This window comes from Aulonocara sp. 'chitande type north' Nkhata Bay, linkage group LG16, assembly GCF_057382095.1.
Source record: "Aulonocara sp. 'chitande type north' Nkhata Bay isolate Kocher_YH1m ecotype deep benthic linkage group LG16, A_spYH_male_GT1.1, whole genome shotgun sequence".
NCBI classification, from domain to species: Eukaryota; Metazoa; Chordata; class Actinopteri; order Cichliformes; family Cichlidae; genus Aulonocara; species Aulonocara sp. 'chitande type north' Nkhata Bay.
The window spans coordinates 7682393-7700067 of record NC_141359.1 but is presented as its reverse complement, the minus strand read 5'-3'; the positions used below and the strand labels follow the sequence as shown (position 1 = coordinate 7700067).

Sequence of the window (17675 nt, the reverse complement as noted above, 5' to 3'; positions counted from 1 at the left end):
GCTTGGCGACAGCCCCAAAACATCACTGCTCTCGAGAAGATCTGCATGGAGGAATGGGCCAAAATACCAGCTACTGTGTGTGCAAACCTGGTAAAGACCTATAGTAAACGTTTGACCTCTGTTATTGCCAACAAAGGTTATGTTACAAAGTATTGAGTTGTATTTTTGTTATTGACCAAATACTTATTTTCCACCCTGATTTACGAATAAATTCTTTACAAATCCTACCATGTGGATTCATGGATTTTTTTTTTTCACATTCTGTCTCTCACAGTTGAAGTGTACCTCTGGTGCAAATTACTGACCTCTGTCATCATTTTAAGTGGGGGAACTTGCACAATCGGTGGCTGACTAAATACTTTTTTGCCCCACTGTATATAACAGAAATTGCAAAGGCCCCAAAACAGCACCTTGTGGCACACCATATTCAGAACAGCCACAGAAAAGAAATAATCCAAAGTAGACTCCAGTATGACCAGTGAGTATGTCAGTCAGCTGCCTCATACAGATTGCGGATGCCAGCACACTCTGTAATATGAATGTAGGGAAAGCAGGTGGTCCAGGTGCTGTTCCAGGATGAGGAATTCATAATGAATGAATGCACTGTCCACACCTCCTGTAAGACATCCACTAGTGTTGTTCTCAAACAGTCTGTGATAACATGTTTGGCGACAACATGCCAGTTGCTCAAACAGCAAAAATCATGAAATGTCTGGAGGGACTGGTCCTCAGAGACTTTATGGATTCTCTCCAACCTACTGTGGACTCACATCAGTAGTTATACAAAACTGATGATATCATTTGCATCACCCTCCATGCTCTTTAGCACCACCCAGACAGCAAGGAACAAACGCGTGTCTATTTTTTGTGTGGATTACAGCTCAGCATTCAACACAGTCATCCAAAACACGACTGTTTGGTCTGCACACAATCTGCAACACACATTTTTCATTTATTATTCTATTGTAAGACTTTCTCAGACAAATGTAATATTTTGTAAGAGTACTAACACTCACACAAAGCGTTGCTCCATCCCATTTTAACGTCATTTAAGCTTACCTGATTGAAACTGTGTGCGAACCTGTTTCTGTGAGTGAGTAAGTGTGTTCCTTTCGAGGTAGTGGACACAATTTTATTTTATTTTATTAGTCGATGACGATAAAGGAATTCTGAATTCTAAATTTCGAAGACGAGATAACAAACGGTGTCATGGTGACGCTGTGTTGTCATCATGTAATTACAACAAATAGCCACCAGGGGTCTGTAGAACTCAGTCACTGACTTCTGCGCAACAGGAATGAAAGGGATAAAAATATTTCTTCTTTACAGTCCTGAAGTGAATTCAAATTAGGAGGTCACATACAACTACAACAACACCACCAACAACAACAACAACAATGATGATGATGATGCATTTTTACTGAATAAGTCTTTGGTGTCTTTTTCATAGCTCTTTCACATATTTTATCTATATGTGTGTGGACTCTATGTTTAAACATAATTATGTGCATTATATTTCATTTTGCAAACTTGCTAAATCTTTTTTTGAAAATGATTTTTGGTATTTAATTTTATTATTATACGTATATATTAGAATGTGAACAATCGGCTAACAAGGTCACTTCTCATCTCACTGTGAGTTCAACTGTGATTATGGGACCGTTTACCGGATCTCGTGGCTTAAAGCAGAGTCTGTTTGCTTTGGTGCAAACACGTCACTCACAGGTCACTTTAAAAACCAGCTCCTCTTATTGCAAGAAAGATGTTTTTTAAAATGAAAGGCCCAGTATCTATTATTGTCAGTGAATGTGCAGTTTCAGCAAAATAAAATAAAATAAGCAATCAAATTCGACGGTTTACGCTTTCTTTGCTTTATCTTTAGATTTTTTTTATTTCTCTTAACTATATTTAGCATAAGTAGTAAAATCTGTTGTCCAGTCTAAATGTGTGCCCTCAAAACACACTGTTTAAGGAGTAAGGAAGGAATGACTGTCCTTTAAATGTAATTCCCAGTAGGATTAAGTTCACCTTTAAGGTGATGGTATGAAGAATTGTTGGAGACACGTGATTAAAATCCGGTGAAGTGCTGTGGGGCTGTGGGAGTGTGAGCCTCTGAGCGGCAGACGGAGAAGAGCAGCGTTCGTGGCAGGTAAGATCACGCTGTGTGCATTTACAAGTCAGATGCGGTGTCCTGCTGCACAGGAGGGAGATTTTTTTTTCTCTGTGAGCTTTGACTAAAAACAGCCTTTCCGCGAACAGATTTGTGCTCATATTTTGAATGGCGACGCCTAATGAAGCAGTTTGACACATTATCACGGGATATCTTTGGTCACACCTGTGGGAGAATCGTCCAGCATTTGGTGTGGGAGCAGGCACGCTGACAACCTGTGGATTCCAGCAGCGAGACAAACGCGTCCAGAGTGCTTGCAGCTGATCTGCTGTGTGCCGTGCACGCTGGGTAATTGTGGGAATTTGTGATCCGGTGATAAAGAATCGTCTGAAGGTATTTGCAGATAATGACCTTGTGACGTTGATTAACATGAGCTAATAATCATTTTCAAGAAAAAATTACATTTTTTGTTCGATTAATTGGTGACTGTAAATTGGCTATGCACACGCGAAGTGCTTGAAGTGTATAGAATAAAACACTGCATGAATTTATAGTTTTTGTGAAAATGTGGCTTGTACGACCAGAAAAAAGGCGCTGTGTAAATGCATGTGCATCACAGTTGCAGCAAACTCTGCTTTTTGCGTCTTTTGTTAAGAAATGTGGAAGGAGCGAAAGAACCGCTTCAGGAAACAGCCTTCAGCTGCCGGGAAATGGATGTCATTTATCCATCTCTCTTTTTGTGAACCCTATAGTAGCACCGATATGCACCAGTATAGTCTAATGTTCCACTGGAACTCTACTGGAGGGGCGAAAAATCATTCTGGAGAAAAATGATTCCCTCAGCTGATGTTTTGATGATGCTAAGTCTGAAGCTTTGTCCACATATCAAGGGAATTGCTTGCTGTGTGTGGATTTTTTTGAAGGGGATGCTGGTTGCTGTGGTGGACGTTGTAGGCACTTCTGCACAGATGATCATCTTGCATATTTCCCACTCAGTCTTCTGCTCTTAACTTGGTCCCCACCGCAGTTATTTCACCTGTGATCTCTTTAAGTCACTTTCATGCTCTGTCTTTTCTGCATAACCTCTAGTCTCATCCTGTATGTGCACCGCTTAACAGTAAACAGCAACATTAGAATCACATCTTACTCAATCAGCCATTTGTGTAGGCCTAGTGTGCATGTAGATCCTGTCATCATGGAAGAGAACACTTAAAAGTGCTCATAATGGCACAACAGAGCTACTGGTTTGCCTCACTGTTGGTTTAAGGGTTTTCCTTTAATGTACAGTTAAAATGTTATAAAATGAGTGTTTGTCTCAACCCCAAAAATCCAGTATCGATCGGTCTGACTCCGCTTTTTAATTTCTGGTACAGCAGGTAGAGTTGGGCTGTCTTTTCTTTGCCCTGTTTTAGTCATAACACAAAGCACAGCAGCTTGCTTCAATTCTGTGCTGAACCTTCAGCTCCAGAGCAAATAATCACATTGCTCAGACTTTCAAACAAATGCTGTAAGTTGTACGCACACATTTTTTTTCAGTTTTCTTGTGGGAGTCAGAGGGTGTAAGAAAAGGGAAAAAAATCTTAATGGAATGGTGTGCAACCTCTTTGCTGGTTGCCTAGCAACTTCATTCAGTGCATTCACATGCACTTTAGGTTCACACTGCATGAGAAACCGGGTTACTGTAATTGGAGCATGGAGTTAGAGGTACCTTATTTTCTGGGTGTCTGCTTCTGGTGCCTGAAAAGTCATCTTCAGTAGTGACAGATGATTGTATTCCTAAATAATTCCAACCTTACAGTCTGAATAACTTTTGATTCCGTCAATGTTTAACTTTTTCTAACTGAATACATAAATGAATAAATTAGGCATGGTAGGGAGTCTGGCTTTATTTGACTTCTACTTAGACAGCTTGCTATTGAAGGCTTCAGCTTTGGGTTCTGCACCAGTATCTGCTCAGGCTGCATAGCAGGTCCAAAGGGCTTTGTTAGTAACCACAAGTAATGACAAGAATGTAGACAACTTCTCTGCTTGGTGCCAAGTTTGCTCATTACTGTCATCAGTGTGCTGCTAAAACAGCACATCTCTCATTCTCTAGTTGATTTTCAGTATTTGGCACTTGTCAGCCGACGGTGCAGCATATGTGTCATCCACCTATAGGAGGGTATTCCTTGCCTGAGAAAGCATACAGACTAAAAGTTGCACAGGTTGGGAACGTCGGCTGGTGGCTCTTGGCTTCCTTTGCTCTTTGAATTACGCTGTCAGCAGGCTGGCGTGCTGTCGATGATATGCACAGCAGCAGGGTCTTTCAAGTGTTAAATCACAGTCTCATCCGTCAGATTCAGCTTCCTGTAGCTGATGCTTGATTAGTCACTGACTTGAAATGAAGAACAGCGTGCACGCTCATCAACATCGTCACCACGCCGAGTTTATCTCAGAGGCCCGTTGCATTCTTTGTCCGAATTCTTCAAAGATCTTCATGAGAACCAGACTCGTCTTTTTACTGCCTTTTCGTGATACTATACACTTTTTTGTCCAATCAGAAGAACTTAAAGTATGTATTGGCAGTTTGCATGTAGAAGCTTTTTTTTTTTTCTTCTCTTCATTGTCTCATATGTGAAAAATGGATATGTGTGACATGTGCTTGGTATCATATAGGCTCAAAAACCCAACCATTCAGCTTTTCAGTGTTTGCCTCACAGCAGGAAAAAATGTGGAATGTTGTGGGACGGCTTTTAAAAACAGCAGATAACATAATCATACATACAGGAGCTCTCAAAAGGTGCTTTTAATTGCACAGAAAATAAAGAGGTTAGTGTTCCTCCAGCATATTTTTTTTTCTCCCGGTTTGTCCATCATGATTGGCTACCACAAAATAGAAACTAAAAACTTGATTTGCTGATCCTCTTTTTTGTTTGTTTTAAATGTAGGGTGTAACGCTGGTCCAGGAAATGCCAGAGTGTGTTTGACCGAAGAAGATGCCGCCCCTCTTTAAGGAAAGTACAGGTAGGAGAAGTGAGCTCCTAAACGTGTAATAATTCAGAAAGGTTCAGAGGACTCTGTTTGATTTGTTTATGTTTTCCAGTTTGCATGCGCCCTCATCACACTTTAATTAAAAACTAGGTTTTAATCAGCAAAGTGGAAGTCAGAAAGAGAATAGTCAAATTAGCGGTGTTATGATTGGTGTTACTGCTGAAACGCTTCCCATAAATAACAGAAAACAAAGGATATGTCATTATATTTTCTCAGTGAGTGAGCTGTTTTGCTCTAGATCAGCAGTCAAAATATCAAACACATTCGCTTTATAATGATATAAGGAGGATAAAATGTTTGGCACTTTCGCCTAGTAAATGATTTATGACTAATTAATTAACTCAAAGTGAATCAGAACAAAAGAAAGTGAAATTCGAGGCTCGTGTTTTGATGCCAGCAACACAACTTACCTTCTTGACACAAAACTTTAGTGCTGTAGTCTGGCAGATACCTTTCCTACAGCTGACGGAGTGTCCTGCGATTGAACCTTGACCCCAGGTAACTCCTCCCACCTGTCAGCTGTAGAGTGGCTTATGATCACATGAGTCCTCCCCCTCACCACTCCTCTACCTTGATCACCCGTGCATGCCCGGACATGCTGTGAAACACTGAGAGAGGGTGGAGACAAAAAAAAACAAAACAAGAAAAACCGGAAGGCATGAGAGAGAGCGAGAGAGAGATGGGGGGGTTGAGGGAAGGCAAAGATCGTGGGTGTGGGAAAGGGGAAAAAAATGTCATGCTACAGCTGCAGTTTTGGGTCGATTCTCAAAAAAGAAGCAGGACAGAAAGTGAGAGAAGAGGGGAAACTGTGGCTGTAATTGGAGCACACGGAGGGCGACTCAGACAGGGGAGGGGGTGAGATACATGCTGTCATTGACTCATTCCTCATTTCCTTCTCCCTCTTTCTTGATATCTGACAGAGCAGCTCCATGATCCCCCACGAGAAGCATGGTGAACTGTAGCATTTCAGACTCGGCGACACAAAGATCAAGACGTTGAGAGAGAATGAAGAGGTGCACCTTTCCTGACTTAACCGTTTTCTGACTCTTTTTTTTTTTTTTTTTTTTTTTTTTTTTTTTTTTTTTGTCAGCCTTACACCTTGGGACCTACGGGAGAAAGACAACTAGCGATAATAATCGCCTGATGCAACACTTTCAGAAACTGACAAGCTAAAGAAATATCCAGTTATTGCCTAGAGCTGTCACACACACACCGGCTGCAGCTGTACCACAAAGAGGAGTGGAGTTAGTCACCGAGTATGGGATGTGACATTCACAGTGCTAAGTTGTCCCCTGGATGTCAGGACCCCAGGAACAAATGAGCAGCAGTGGATTTGGCAGCAGCTCCAGCTTGCTTCGGGGCCGGCGTTTTTATTGCCGGGAATGGGCCCTGGACAAGCTGCGTCGCTGCCTGGACGCCCGCTCGGGGCCCGGGCAAGCTCCCGGGATCCTGGTAACGGGGGGACCTGGTGCCGGGAAGACAGCTCTGTGCACCGAGGTGGTGTCCCCCACCTCAAAGGCAGGGCTGGCAGTTGGGTTGGCACAGCGTTGCCTTGCGGCCCACTTCTGCCAGAGGGAGGAACAGACGAGTATAGTGCTGTGGAGGTTTGTCCTGGGCTTGGTGGAACAGCTGAGGGCCTCTCCTCTCCTCTCTCCAGGGTACGAAGAGCTCCTTAACAGCCCATCGGTATCCTCTGCCCTGGAGCCTCTCATGTGTCAAAGAGACCCTAATGAGACCTTCAAGAGGTTTGTACCATGTTTATTTTGTTTGGGTTTTTTTTTCTTTGTTTTGGTGTCCTACAAAAAGTCAGCGCTTCCATCTTTTGAGATCAGTTTTGTTGAAACACATCAGTGGGAAATTTCCCACTTCTTCTAAATGAAAGGGAAAAGAAAGTTGCCTGAAACAAATCCAGGTGCTCAGCGTGTATGTGCACGTTCAAGGGTATGGCTCATGCCCAGCTCATCACAGCAGAATTTATGTGGGGGTCTGTAAATCATGACGCTGATGATGAAAGCCGGAGCAAAGTTCCGACTTCGTGCGTGGGAAAAGCAGTTTATCAGATTCCAAAATCAATGAAAACAGGCCGACGGAGTCCTGGCACTGCAGCTCGGTGCTGTTGTATAAGTGGCCTGTTTGAGTATTTAGTTTTAAATGTAGCTGTTAACAGATCGTGTATTTACAATGATGTTATCTGTTTACTGTCAACCTGCTGATGACCCATTTTGTGTTTTGTTAACATGATGATCTTAACTTTATGCAACACAGAAGCTATGAAATTCAATCCGTGACCATCCGGTTATTTGACAGCATCTAGGATTAGGGCTGTTATTGTTTGAATCCAGTTCCATGCATTGAAATCTATATAACTTTTTTGGTTTTGTGGCAGAAAGTCTGAAATTTTATTCATTTTATTGCATGAAAGATTAAAGTAGTAAGCTAAACGTCATTTCCAACACTTGCTGAGTTGCCAGAGTTGGTATGAGCTCCTGTAATTGGGGGAAGGACTAGCAGAGTTAGTTGTGGACATCTCACAAAGCCACCTTACCTTCGACCTTTTTACTTGGATGGACTCGGCTTGGGTTTGAATTCACGGGTTTCCAGTGTTAACACATTTTGCGAAGCTCCCTTTTCATTGTTTGCAGTTCGGTGAAGCTGAAGTTTTTCCCACATCTCCACTTAAGATCACTGAGCTCAAAAACAGTAGTGCTGTCTGGTCTGCCTTCTGAGAGAGGACCACCCTAAATACCATGATCCAGTAGATAAAAAGTGAGCTGAATAAAGGCTGCTGTCATGAAGTAATGTGCATGTAAAGAGTGAAGCTGCCTCACTCTCAAAACAAAAACAGAGTAAAGCACGAGCAGCTGTTCATGTTGTGGGAAAATGCTCCAGCAGAGCTTAAAGGTTATCTTTGTTTTTGTCTAAATAAAGGTGGCTTTCTGCAGGTGTTTAGACTCTCAGCAGGCAGTTAACTGCCTCACAGTCTGTACATGTAAAAGCTGCAGTGAGCGCCAAACAGAAACCGGGACAGTCGCAGGAAAAGTGTGCAGCAGCCATTCTTCCTCGTCTTATATTTATGTCTCCCCCTCATAATGCCGCCCATTCACAACACACAATGGGGCCTCCAGTGAATGAACGCTGCAGTGTTATTTACAACATAACATCCTTTCAGAGACTGAGGGGGACAAAGAGGTGAAAAAATGCCTCCGGCTCCCCGGTGACCGTCTCGGCACCGGTCAGCGAGGTCACTCTCCTCTCTGAGACTTTGACACGTTGCCGGTGTGTTTGCTTTGCGGTGAGTCGGAGCGCTTCTGCACTCCTCCTCTGTTTGCTCTCCTCTGGTGTGAAGTGCTGAGCTGAATTGCACATTCCCCTCAGACTGGCTCGCAGCCAGCAGCTGTTTGTGTTGGGGGGGCTCTTTTGAGAGAAGGTGGCTGCGGGTGAAGCTCCACTGTGTCAGGACACCCATGGACAAATTGAAGAAACGTGGATTTGAATTGGCAGTGAAAGAGAAGGAAAATAAGCCTGTGTGTAGTGCAGTGCTCCCTCTGTCTGGGTCTGTTCGCTAAACTGGTGTCTTATATTGATTTTAATCCGAGCCATAGAAACAACTGTTCAATACTGGGTCGTGCCCTTTTTGGTGTTCGCGCTAACCTAAGTGCCAAGCTGGGAAAATGTATCATTTCAGACACACGAGCTGACTGTTCACCCAGTCACTGCCTCACTGGACACTTGTGGCTATGCTAGCTTCTTGGGAGACACATAATCTGATGACAAAGTGCTACAAACTGCCGCTGGACTTCCCATGACAGCAGTAATGACAGTCAACAGCAGGACAAATGGGCGGCTTGTAGTGAAGCTCTTTCTAAGTAAGCTCAGTAATAGGTAGTGAATTGTGTTGAACATCTTTCATATCAGTTCGAGTAAAGCCACCATACTTTAAAGTGCACATAGCATTGGCTGCAATGTTCTGTGTGTGTAAGAAAATATATTAAAAGTATACAATACAAATACAGTTGTCTCTACAGGATTTATCCAACTAGATCACCCATGTTAAATGACTGTGTCACCTGAATGAAAGAATTACCCTTCCTCCTCCTCACATCAGAGTGTTAGCCCGCTGAGGGAGTGTTGTTTTAATCAGATAACTAAAAGCGCGCAGTGCTATGATAAGCTTGTCATAACCTCGCTGAAATCATCACTCAGAGCAGGATGTCGCTCTTCTTTTTACTGCGTAATATACTTGATAATAAAGGTCGAGTCTATTATCTGGTTAGCTAAGTCTTGAAATATTAGTGACCTCAAGACATTGCAAAAGACCTTTTGTAAGCAGCTTTGATGATTCATCAAATAAAGCCACAATCTCACAAAACTACCAGTGGCCGCTCCCAGCCTATCAAATCTGAGGATTTGCTTCCTTTTATTAATTCAAACCCTACTCACGAAAAGCTATTTAATTTCAAAATAACAGATACATTAACTGATCATATAAACTTGGGAACTGTTTGGGGTGGTGCCATTTGTTTCAGAACATGCATATAATCCTGTTTGTTTTAGTGTCTCATCCATGCATGAGATAACTATTAGGCCTAAAGTATAATCGTTATAGAGATGACTAATTTTTTTTTATATATATTTAAAGTGGTGAAACTTCTCCTCCCACTCCTTATTATGTACATATGAATCCAGAGCTGATTAATTCTTGACCCCTGAGTGTAAGCAGTTAGTGACCCAGCTTACTTTAGATTGTTTAAGTCTGAGTGAAACTCTTTTGAGGTAGTTTTTTTTTTTTTTTTTTTTTTTTTTTTAAATATAATGTTGAATATGTGACATTATTTTGAGATTAAAGTTTCTCTCCTCTTGACTTTTTACTTCTAAAACAAACAAAAAGACAACAACTGTTAAATCCATTAGATGAAAACCTGTTTGGCCTCTAATGGTACCTGGACCTTGTGGTCATTTTTAAACACAGACATTAACACTAATGACAGCTCACATGCAAACCCACACCCTGTGTTTGTTGCAGGATAAGGCATTTTTGCCAGCTGTAAAGCTCTTCTGAAAACTAGCGCTGTGCAATACTACACATCGTGGCATCGATTGGATACCAAGTAATTCCAAGTAGTGTTGTCGATAATAGTGCTGATGCTTTAAATTTATAAAGCCAGCTTATGTATGTATAAGGCCATCTGCTGCGACCCCAACCGGTCGCAGCAGATGGCCGCCCCTCCCTGAGCCTGGTTCTGCCGGAGGTTTCTTCCTGTTAAAAGGGAGTTTTTCCTTCCCACTGTCGCCAAAGTGCTTGCTCATAGGGGGTCATATGATTGTTGGGTTTTTCTCTGTATCTATGAAGCGCCTTGAGGCGACTTTTGTTGTGATTTGGCGCTATATAAATAAAATTGAATTGAAGAGCAGTGTGTCATGACCTATGAGGTGAATTTTAAGCACCTTTAGGCAACTGTTGTTGTGATTTGGTGCTATAAAAAGAAAACTGAATTGAATAATCATATATTTGCAAATTCTGAACAAATTTTATAACGACTAAATCACCGGACTACATGCTGAACCAGGGTGGAGCTGTAAATTCACATGTTCCATTAACCTGAGTCACCATCAGATCACAGCAGGGTGTGGGTGCTGACCGCAGTGATTAAAAGGCAGTGACGCCGCTATTTTAGCTTTAGCCAAGTTTGTAATTGTTTTATGGTTTTGCAGCTTGTTCCGGTGTTTAATGAAAGTGTGGGGTGTGGGGCTAAATTGCTGTTTAGTTCTCTTGGTTACAGTTTGATATCTGTGTTAACAGGTTAACATGAGAGTCGGCTTTAATTTTACTGCAGAAGCATCTGATAGCAGTTGTCCTGGTTGACTCTTGTTTACCCACTTGTAGTTTGGATTTGACCTAAATTACTGTGAAAGTGTAAATGGAATTGCTTAGTTTGCCTGACATTTGCTTACTTTTTTTATTGAGTTCTTTTTCAATGGCTGAATGAAACTGATTATGACTCCAGTATTACTGAAGATTCAACATATGGAAAACAATGAAAAAACTTCCATAAAATACAGTAAAAAATTAAACTCCACACTTTAAATAAAGATGCCTGAAGTCGCAGCAAAGTCTGACTGTCACTCCCAGTGACTCACACTGACAATGTGCGAAAGATCTAATCTGCTTTGTTGGCACAAACGAGTGTTCGCAATGTTACTTTTCTTTTTCAACTCTATTATCAACCCACGAATCCTGCTGTTATTACATTGTCTTAAGTGTAATGTCTTGCACTGTGTGTCTGCCTCTTCCTCGCATGTCCTTAGAGCAGTGTTGGAACCCCTGTCGGACCTTCCTCCTCCTGCCCAGACTCTGATGATGGTTATAGACTCTCTGGACGTAGAATATGGACCAAGGGAAGGAGTTAGGAAGAGTGGCTCCATTGCAGAGCTTTTAGCCTGCAGTCAACACCTGCTGCCCAGCTGGTTGCTGCTCGTCTGTTCGGTCCGCCGCCAAAATAAGGCCCTGTGCAAGATGTTCTCAAGTATGTACATACTTCTCTTATAAGATTATGCAATATATTACAAAATAAATAAATGCGATCAGTTACATGTGAACACAAGATGACATATGGGTTGGTTAGGGTGTGGCCATGATTGTGCAGTGAAATCACTATTTTTGTCATCTAAAAATGCACTGACAAACACTGACCAAGTAGTTTAATTGGCTGTTCACTGCAATACAGTAAACAAACAAGAATTTTCAAAATTTCTATTGAGATGCTACTTCGGTCTGTGAAGGTTCTCAGTCATCCAGCTCATCGTAGAAGCTTGGAAAGAAAAGCCTCTGGACTCTTTTAAGTTGCTTGAAGATGTTTCACCTCTCATCCGAGAAGCTTCTTCAGTTCTAGGGTCAAACGGTGGAGAGTCCCAGATTTAAGTCCTGTGGGAGTGTCCCCCCCCCCCCCAATGCTCCTCTACCTAATCACACGAGCCAAGGTGTGAAGACAGGTGTCGGTCACAATCAGGTGAAACGTGAAACGTCTTCAGCAACTTAAAGAAGTCCAGACGCTTTTCTTTCCAAGCTCCTTAGACCAGGTGCTACTTAGGGTGTTGCCTGAGGTGCTAAGCTAACGTGGTTTTATTTCTACACCTGCTAAGCACATTCTCCATTTTGCCACATTAAAAGTGGAACTTTATACCAAATCATCCAGGACTTAGATAAATTGTTAGCTGGAGGTCTACCATTACACTAGAACAAGCTGGCATAGAGTTTTCAAAATAAGAAGCAAAAAAAACAAAGCATCACATAAGACTGAAAAAATTTAAAACCTAAAAAAAAACTGTAGATAGAATCCATGAGGAATATAAAAAACTTTATTGAAGATTTAAAACAAACAAACAAACAACTGTCCTATCTGTTTGTAGGTTTTCGTAAACTCTGTCTGGATGATCTGCGGAAGCCTCCAGCAGTCCGTGACGTACAGCAGTACATCCTCTGTCGTCTGGATGAAGAAGCAGCGCTTCGTCGACAGCTCACCCCTGATACCGCTGATATGCTGAATCTTCTGCACATCAAAAGTGGCGGCTGCTTTCTTTTTCTTCAGCGTGTTCTGGACGGTGTGGCAGCTTCGCTGGTGGGTCTGCGAGAGATCCGGGACATCCCCGGGACTCTCAACGGACTCTACCTTTGGCTGTGCCAGAGATTGTTCCCCCGAGGGCGCTTCATCTACGTAAGGCCTCTCCTCAATGCCCTCTTGGCTGCCCCGAGGCCCCTAACACCCCAGCAGCTATTCATGGCAGTCTGGACTCAGGACACCTTATTAAGTCTTCAGGACTTTGAGAACAATCTCGAAACCCTCTCTGCGCTCCTAATCGATGGAACCGGAGGCACCAAATTAATTTTTCATGCAAGCTTTACAGAGTGGCTGACAGATGTTAAGTACTGCACACAGAAATATCTGTGTAGCAGAACAGAAGGTCATAGCATGCTTGCATCATCTCTGACTCTACAGGGACCTAACCTTGACGTTGAGGAAACTTGCCAGCTAGCCACACACTTAATTTGCTCAGGGCACCATAAAGATAAACCTGCATTTTTGGCACTGTGGATGCTGTGGGCAGGTGTACGTGCTCTTAACCCCACCTGCAGTAAAGCACTTGCCACATCCTTAGCTCAGCTTCCTGTTTCAGTGAGTCAGGATGTTGCTCAATTGCTGATGAGAAGTGGACTAGTCTCTCGAACCTTTTTTTCTGGAGCAGACTCAAGTGATGCAATGCATAGTGTAGGTAAAGAAGGAATTGATGTGCAACAGACACTTGAAAGGGAGACGTATATAAAGGACCTGCTTGCCAGTGGCATGTCTGTAAACCAGCCTGGTTCTACAGATGGACAGACTCTGCTTGCTAGTGCAGCCCACGAGGGTTCTGCAAATTTAGCTAAACTTCTCCTTTCACATGGCTCTGATCCACTGATCAGTGATCATCAGGGTCAGACGCCACTGACTTTAGCCTCCAGGCAGGGTCACGTCAAAGTGTTGTCTGAACTCCTGGAATGGGCCAAGAGCCAGGACCAAAAAACTGCAGTACAGATGATGGAGCATGTTGACAATGAAGGATGGACAGCGTTGCGCTCTGCAGCTTGGGGTGGACACGCTGAGGCTGTCCATCTACTGCTGGATGCAGGAGCAGATGTAGATGGATGTGACAGCGAGGGCCGAACTGCTCTCAGAGCTGCTGCATGGGGCGGTCATGATGAAATTGTTCTCACACTACTGGACTATGGGGCTCAAGTTGACAAAGCTGATAGCAAGGACCGCACGCCACTTATCGCAGCTGCCTATATGGGACATCATGAAGCAGTGGCAATATTGTTGGACCACAATGCACGTGTTGATTTGGCTGATGGAGATGGACGCACTGCTCTGTCAGTTGCAGCTGTCTGTGTCCCTACAGCAGCAGGGGTCAAAGGTTTTGGAGAGGTAGCAAGTCTGTTACTGGAGCGTGGAGCAGATCCAGGGCACAGAGACCATGATGGAATGACACCGCTTCTTCTTGCATCCTATGAGGGCCATGAAGATGTAGTCGAGCTTTTGTTAGAAGCTGGTGCTGACGTAGATGAAACTGCTGGACCTGACGGCAGTGTGCCTGCTGCTGCTGCTGTTACTCCCCTCCTGGCAGCAGCAGCAATGGGACACATGAAGACCGTGTCACGGCTGCTTTTCTGGGGAGCGGCTGTGGATGCCATTGATTGTGAAGGCAGGACGGCACTATGTCTAGCAGCAGCCAGAGGGAGCGTAGAGGTTGTTCGTACATTGCTGGACCGAGGCCTGGATGAGAACCATAAAGATGATCTTGGCTGGACTCCATTGCACGCTGCTGCGTGTGAAGGACATCGTGCAGTTTGTGCCATTTTGACAGAAGAAGGCAGCATGGCACGAGTTGGAGAGATGGACATCGAGGGACGCACTCCCCTTATACTAGCTGCCCAAGAAGGCCATTGGAGCACTGCCAAACTTCTATTAGACAGACGGTCTCCCATTGACCACAGGGCCTATGATGGGCATTCTGCCTTGAGTGCTGCACTCCTGGAGGGCAATGCTGATGTTGCAGAGCTGCTTATGAAACGAGGGGCTGATACTGATGTCCGGGATGCCGAAGGGCGTCCTTTGCTCTACCTCCTAGTATTGGAGGGTCGCCTTGATATGGCTACTCTCCTAATTGAGAAAGGGGGTGTTCCTCTGGAGTCCAGAGACTCTGAGGGCCGTACAGCGCTTCATGTGGCTTCCTGGCAAGGATTTGTAGAGATTGTAGACCTACTTTTAAGACACGGGGCGAATCCCAATGCACAAGATGCAGAGGGGAGACCACCAATACATTCAGTGGCTTGGACAGGACACGCTAAAGTAGGACATCGCCTCCTAGAAGCCAGTGGCATCAATATAAACCTTGCTTGCCATCAGGGGGCAACAGCTCTGAGCATCGCTGCCCAGGAGGGACATGCTAACATCGTTGCAATGCTTCTAGAAAGAGGCTCAAATCCCAATCACATGGATAAATATGGCCGCAGTCCGGTCAAAGTGGCTGGGAAACATGGACACTATAACATTGTCAGGATGTTGGAGAGCTATGGAGCCAAGCCATATCTAGGTGTGTTGCCTAACTCTAGTACTGTATCCCCTTCAAAATCCAACATGATCTCATCTTTAGGAATCTCAGAAAGTAGTGGAGGTGAAGTAACTGCTGCAACCTCATCGTCCTCGGTTTCTTCTCCAGGATCCACTGCAGAACGATTCCACTCCATGCAGAGCTCCCAAACCTCATCGACCTGCCACTCACTGGCCACGGTGCAGACGGTGCCAGCTGACAGCCTCAGCTTTATACAGCAGATCCAACAGCACTCACTGCCCCGCAGTCGTAGCCGTAATTCCACCCTCCCTCCACCAGGGGGCTCGGGCATAGGTAGTCTCCACGGAAGCAGTAAGAGGCAACCCAAAGGCAGCCCTCCCCCTACTGTGTGCACAGTCACTGCCATGGTGCATAATTACGAATTGCCTCAGAAAGGCCTATCATCTGGACTTGAATATCATGACAAAATAAACAAACAAAGCTCAAATTTAATAAAAACAGAGAGGACTAATTACACAGGTGGCAAATGGAACTCTGTAATGGCTTCACTTGGGATAATGCCAGGACAGGACCAACCGCTAGGTGCTAAAAACCGAGAGAACGCTCCTCTCGGATACCCGTACAGGCTTCAGAACCCACTTCAAGAGGAAGCTTGGGATTCTAAACCCCAGAAGAACATTTTGTCACCGGTTTGCTACAGCTTTTCCCCCGTCCCACCCTGTAGTGCCTTGCCAGATGATGTAATGGTCACTATGACAACCACAGACCCACAGCTTAATCTCAAACGGGCCATCAAACTGCAGTTTGAGGGTCCCACCAGTGTAGCCTTACACAAGAGAGAGACGCCTCTGTGACTGGTACTCAAGTAAGTTGCCTAAGTTAGCACTGACTAGACTTTCTTCACAACCTTTTTACTGTACTGTGGCTCAGTGATGTAAATAATTCAATAATTCAACTGTCAGCAGCAAAAATGCAAACATAGTAACTGTCAAACCAAATTCATTTTAGTTCAAGGGTGTCCAGTGAGAATAAAATTGACAGGATCAAGTCTTTGATAGGTGACTTGGTTAATTAGATGGTGAGACTGTTATTTTGAAGTCCATTTATCAATCTGTGTTCTTATTTAATTCAGGATTGTAGGGGTCCTGGAGCCTATCCCAGCTGTTACTGGGCGGGAGGTCGAGCACACCCGGGACAGTTTAACAGTTGATCACTGAGCTAACAGACAGCCAGAGACAGACAGCCATTCATACCCAGATTCAAAAGAGTAAAAATTACTAATTGATCTAAAGTAATTAAGTGGAGAGAACCACACACTTACACTGCACAGCACTTATTTCCCCTTTCTTTTTTATTCAAATGCTAATGATTTTATCTTTCTTTTAGGTGGAGTGGGACATTTTATGTTCAAGGAGATGGCAGTTTTTTTTGGCAGTGATTCACTGGGTTCAAATGAGAGGAAATCATTCCTTGTTTCAGCATCCTTTCAGAAAACCAGAGGAAGAAGAGACTGAATGACATTAAAGCATTTGTTTCTTTTTTGTTTTACCTGTTGTGTGGGAGGAGCAGAGCACATCCTTATAGACTAAATCATGCTGATATATTTAGTGTAAAGCATGACTTGGATGTTATTTTTCTATGATAGCATACGTTTGATCGGCACTGGTCTGACAAAAATACCTTTTTACTATTTTATTTTTATTTATTTTACCCCGTAGAGCCATTATAGAGTAATGGTTGAGGTTTTTTTTGTTTGTTTTTAAACAGTCATGTTCAAGAGCTTTAAGCTTGTGGCCTTGACCTTTTAGGGAAGCCTTTGGTATTTGCTATAAACTGGCCTACATCCCCCATAGTTGTTCCATAGCTGTCAACCAAAAATAATTTTCAGAAAAACAAGCCTACCAGAGCCTGACCTACTGCTGGTTTATGATATAGTGCTAACCCTAAAACGCCGCCAAGTTTGCAGAATGCGACTTGGCTCACTGACAGTGTGTCTGTGAGCAGGCAGGAAGGAAAATGAAAACTGGACAATAAAAACTGAGGGTGGATGTGGGAGGGCTGTTAATTCCAAACGTGTATGTGGCCTAAAATGTTTTGTTTTTATTCATTTTTTTTCATCAATATTTAATTACATAAATTAAAATGGCAAGTGATGCTATAAAACGTTCTGTGTGGTTCTTCGTGTGTTTTATACTTTTACTGTAGCTGCATTTCAAGCACTTTTGCAGCTAAATGTCACGGATGGCTTCTGATGTGGTTGCATCGTGCAGAGATGAAAGTCTGGCTGCGGGCTGATGCTGGCCACCTGGGGTTATGAAACCAAATGATTTTGGACACACTTGAAACTGTAGAAGGGACCAGACACAGCTCATGGCGATTCTTGACTGTTTTTTTGAGGCGTAGCATCTGAAATCTGTAGCAACTGCAA

At 43.5% G+C, this 17675-nt stretch overlaps 1 protein-coding gene across 4 annotated transcripts; it reads left to right on the top strand.

The window, feature by feature from the left end:
* The first annotated feature begins 330 nt into the window (after positions 1-330).
* ankrd50l (ankyrin repeat domain 50-like) lies at positions 331-17457 on the top strand. Of its 4 annotated transcripts, none has more exons than XM_086266857.1 (7): positions 331-2149; positions 2260-2503; positions 5038-5113; positions 6231-6885; positions 11447-11664; positions 12548-16112; positions 16634-17457. In XM_086266857.1, the coding sequence occupies exons 4-6, from the start codon at positions 6437-6439 to the stop codon at positions 16099-16101; spliced, it is 4221 nt and encodes a 1406-aa protein (XP_086122983.1). In that variant the 5' UTR covers positions 331-2149; positions 2260-2503; positions 5038-5113; positions 6231-6436; the 3' UTR covers positions 16102-16112; positions 16634-17457. The 4 variants fall into 4 exon arrangements, with proteins under 4 accessions (XP_086122983.1, XP_086122982.1, XP_086122984.1 ...); XM_086266856.1 differs by having other exon boundaries at positions 6061-6885; XM_086266858.1 differs by lacking the exon at positions 2260-2503 and having other exon boundaries at positions 2081-2149.
* The last annotated feature ends 218 nt before the right edge of the window (positions 17458-17675 follow it).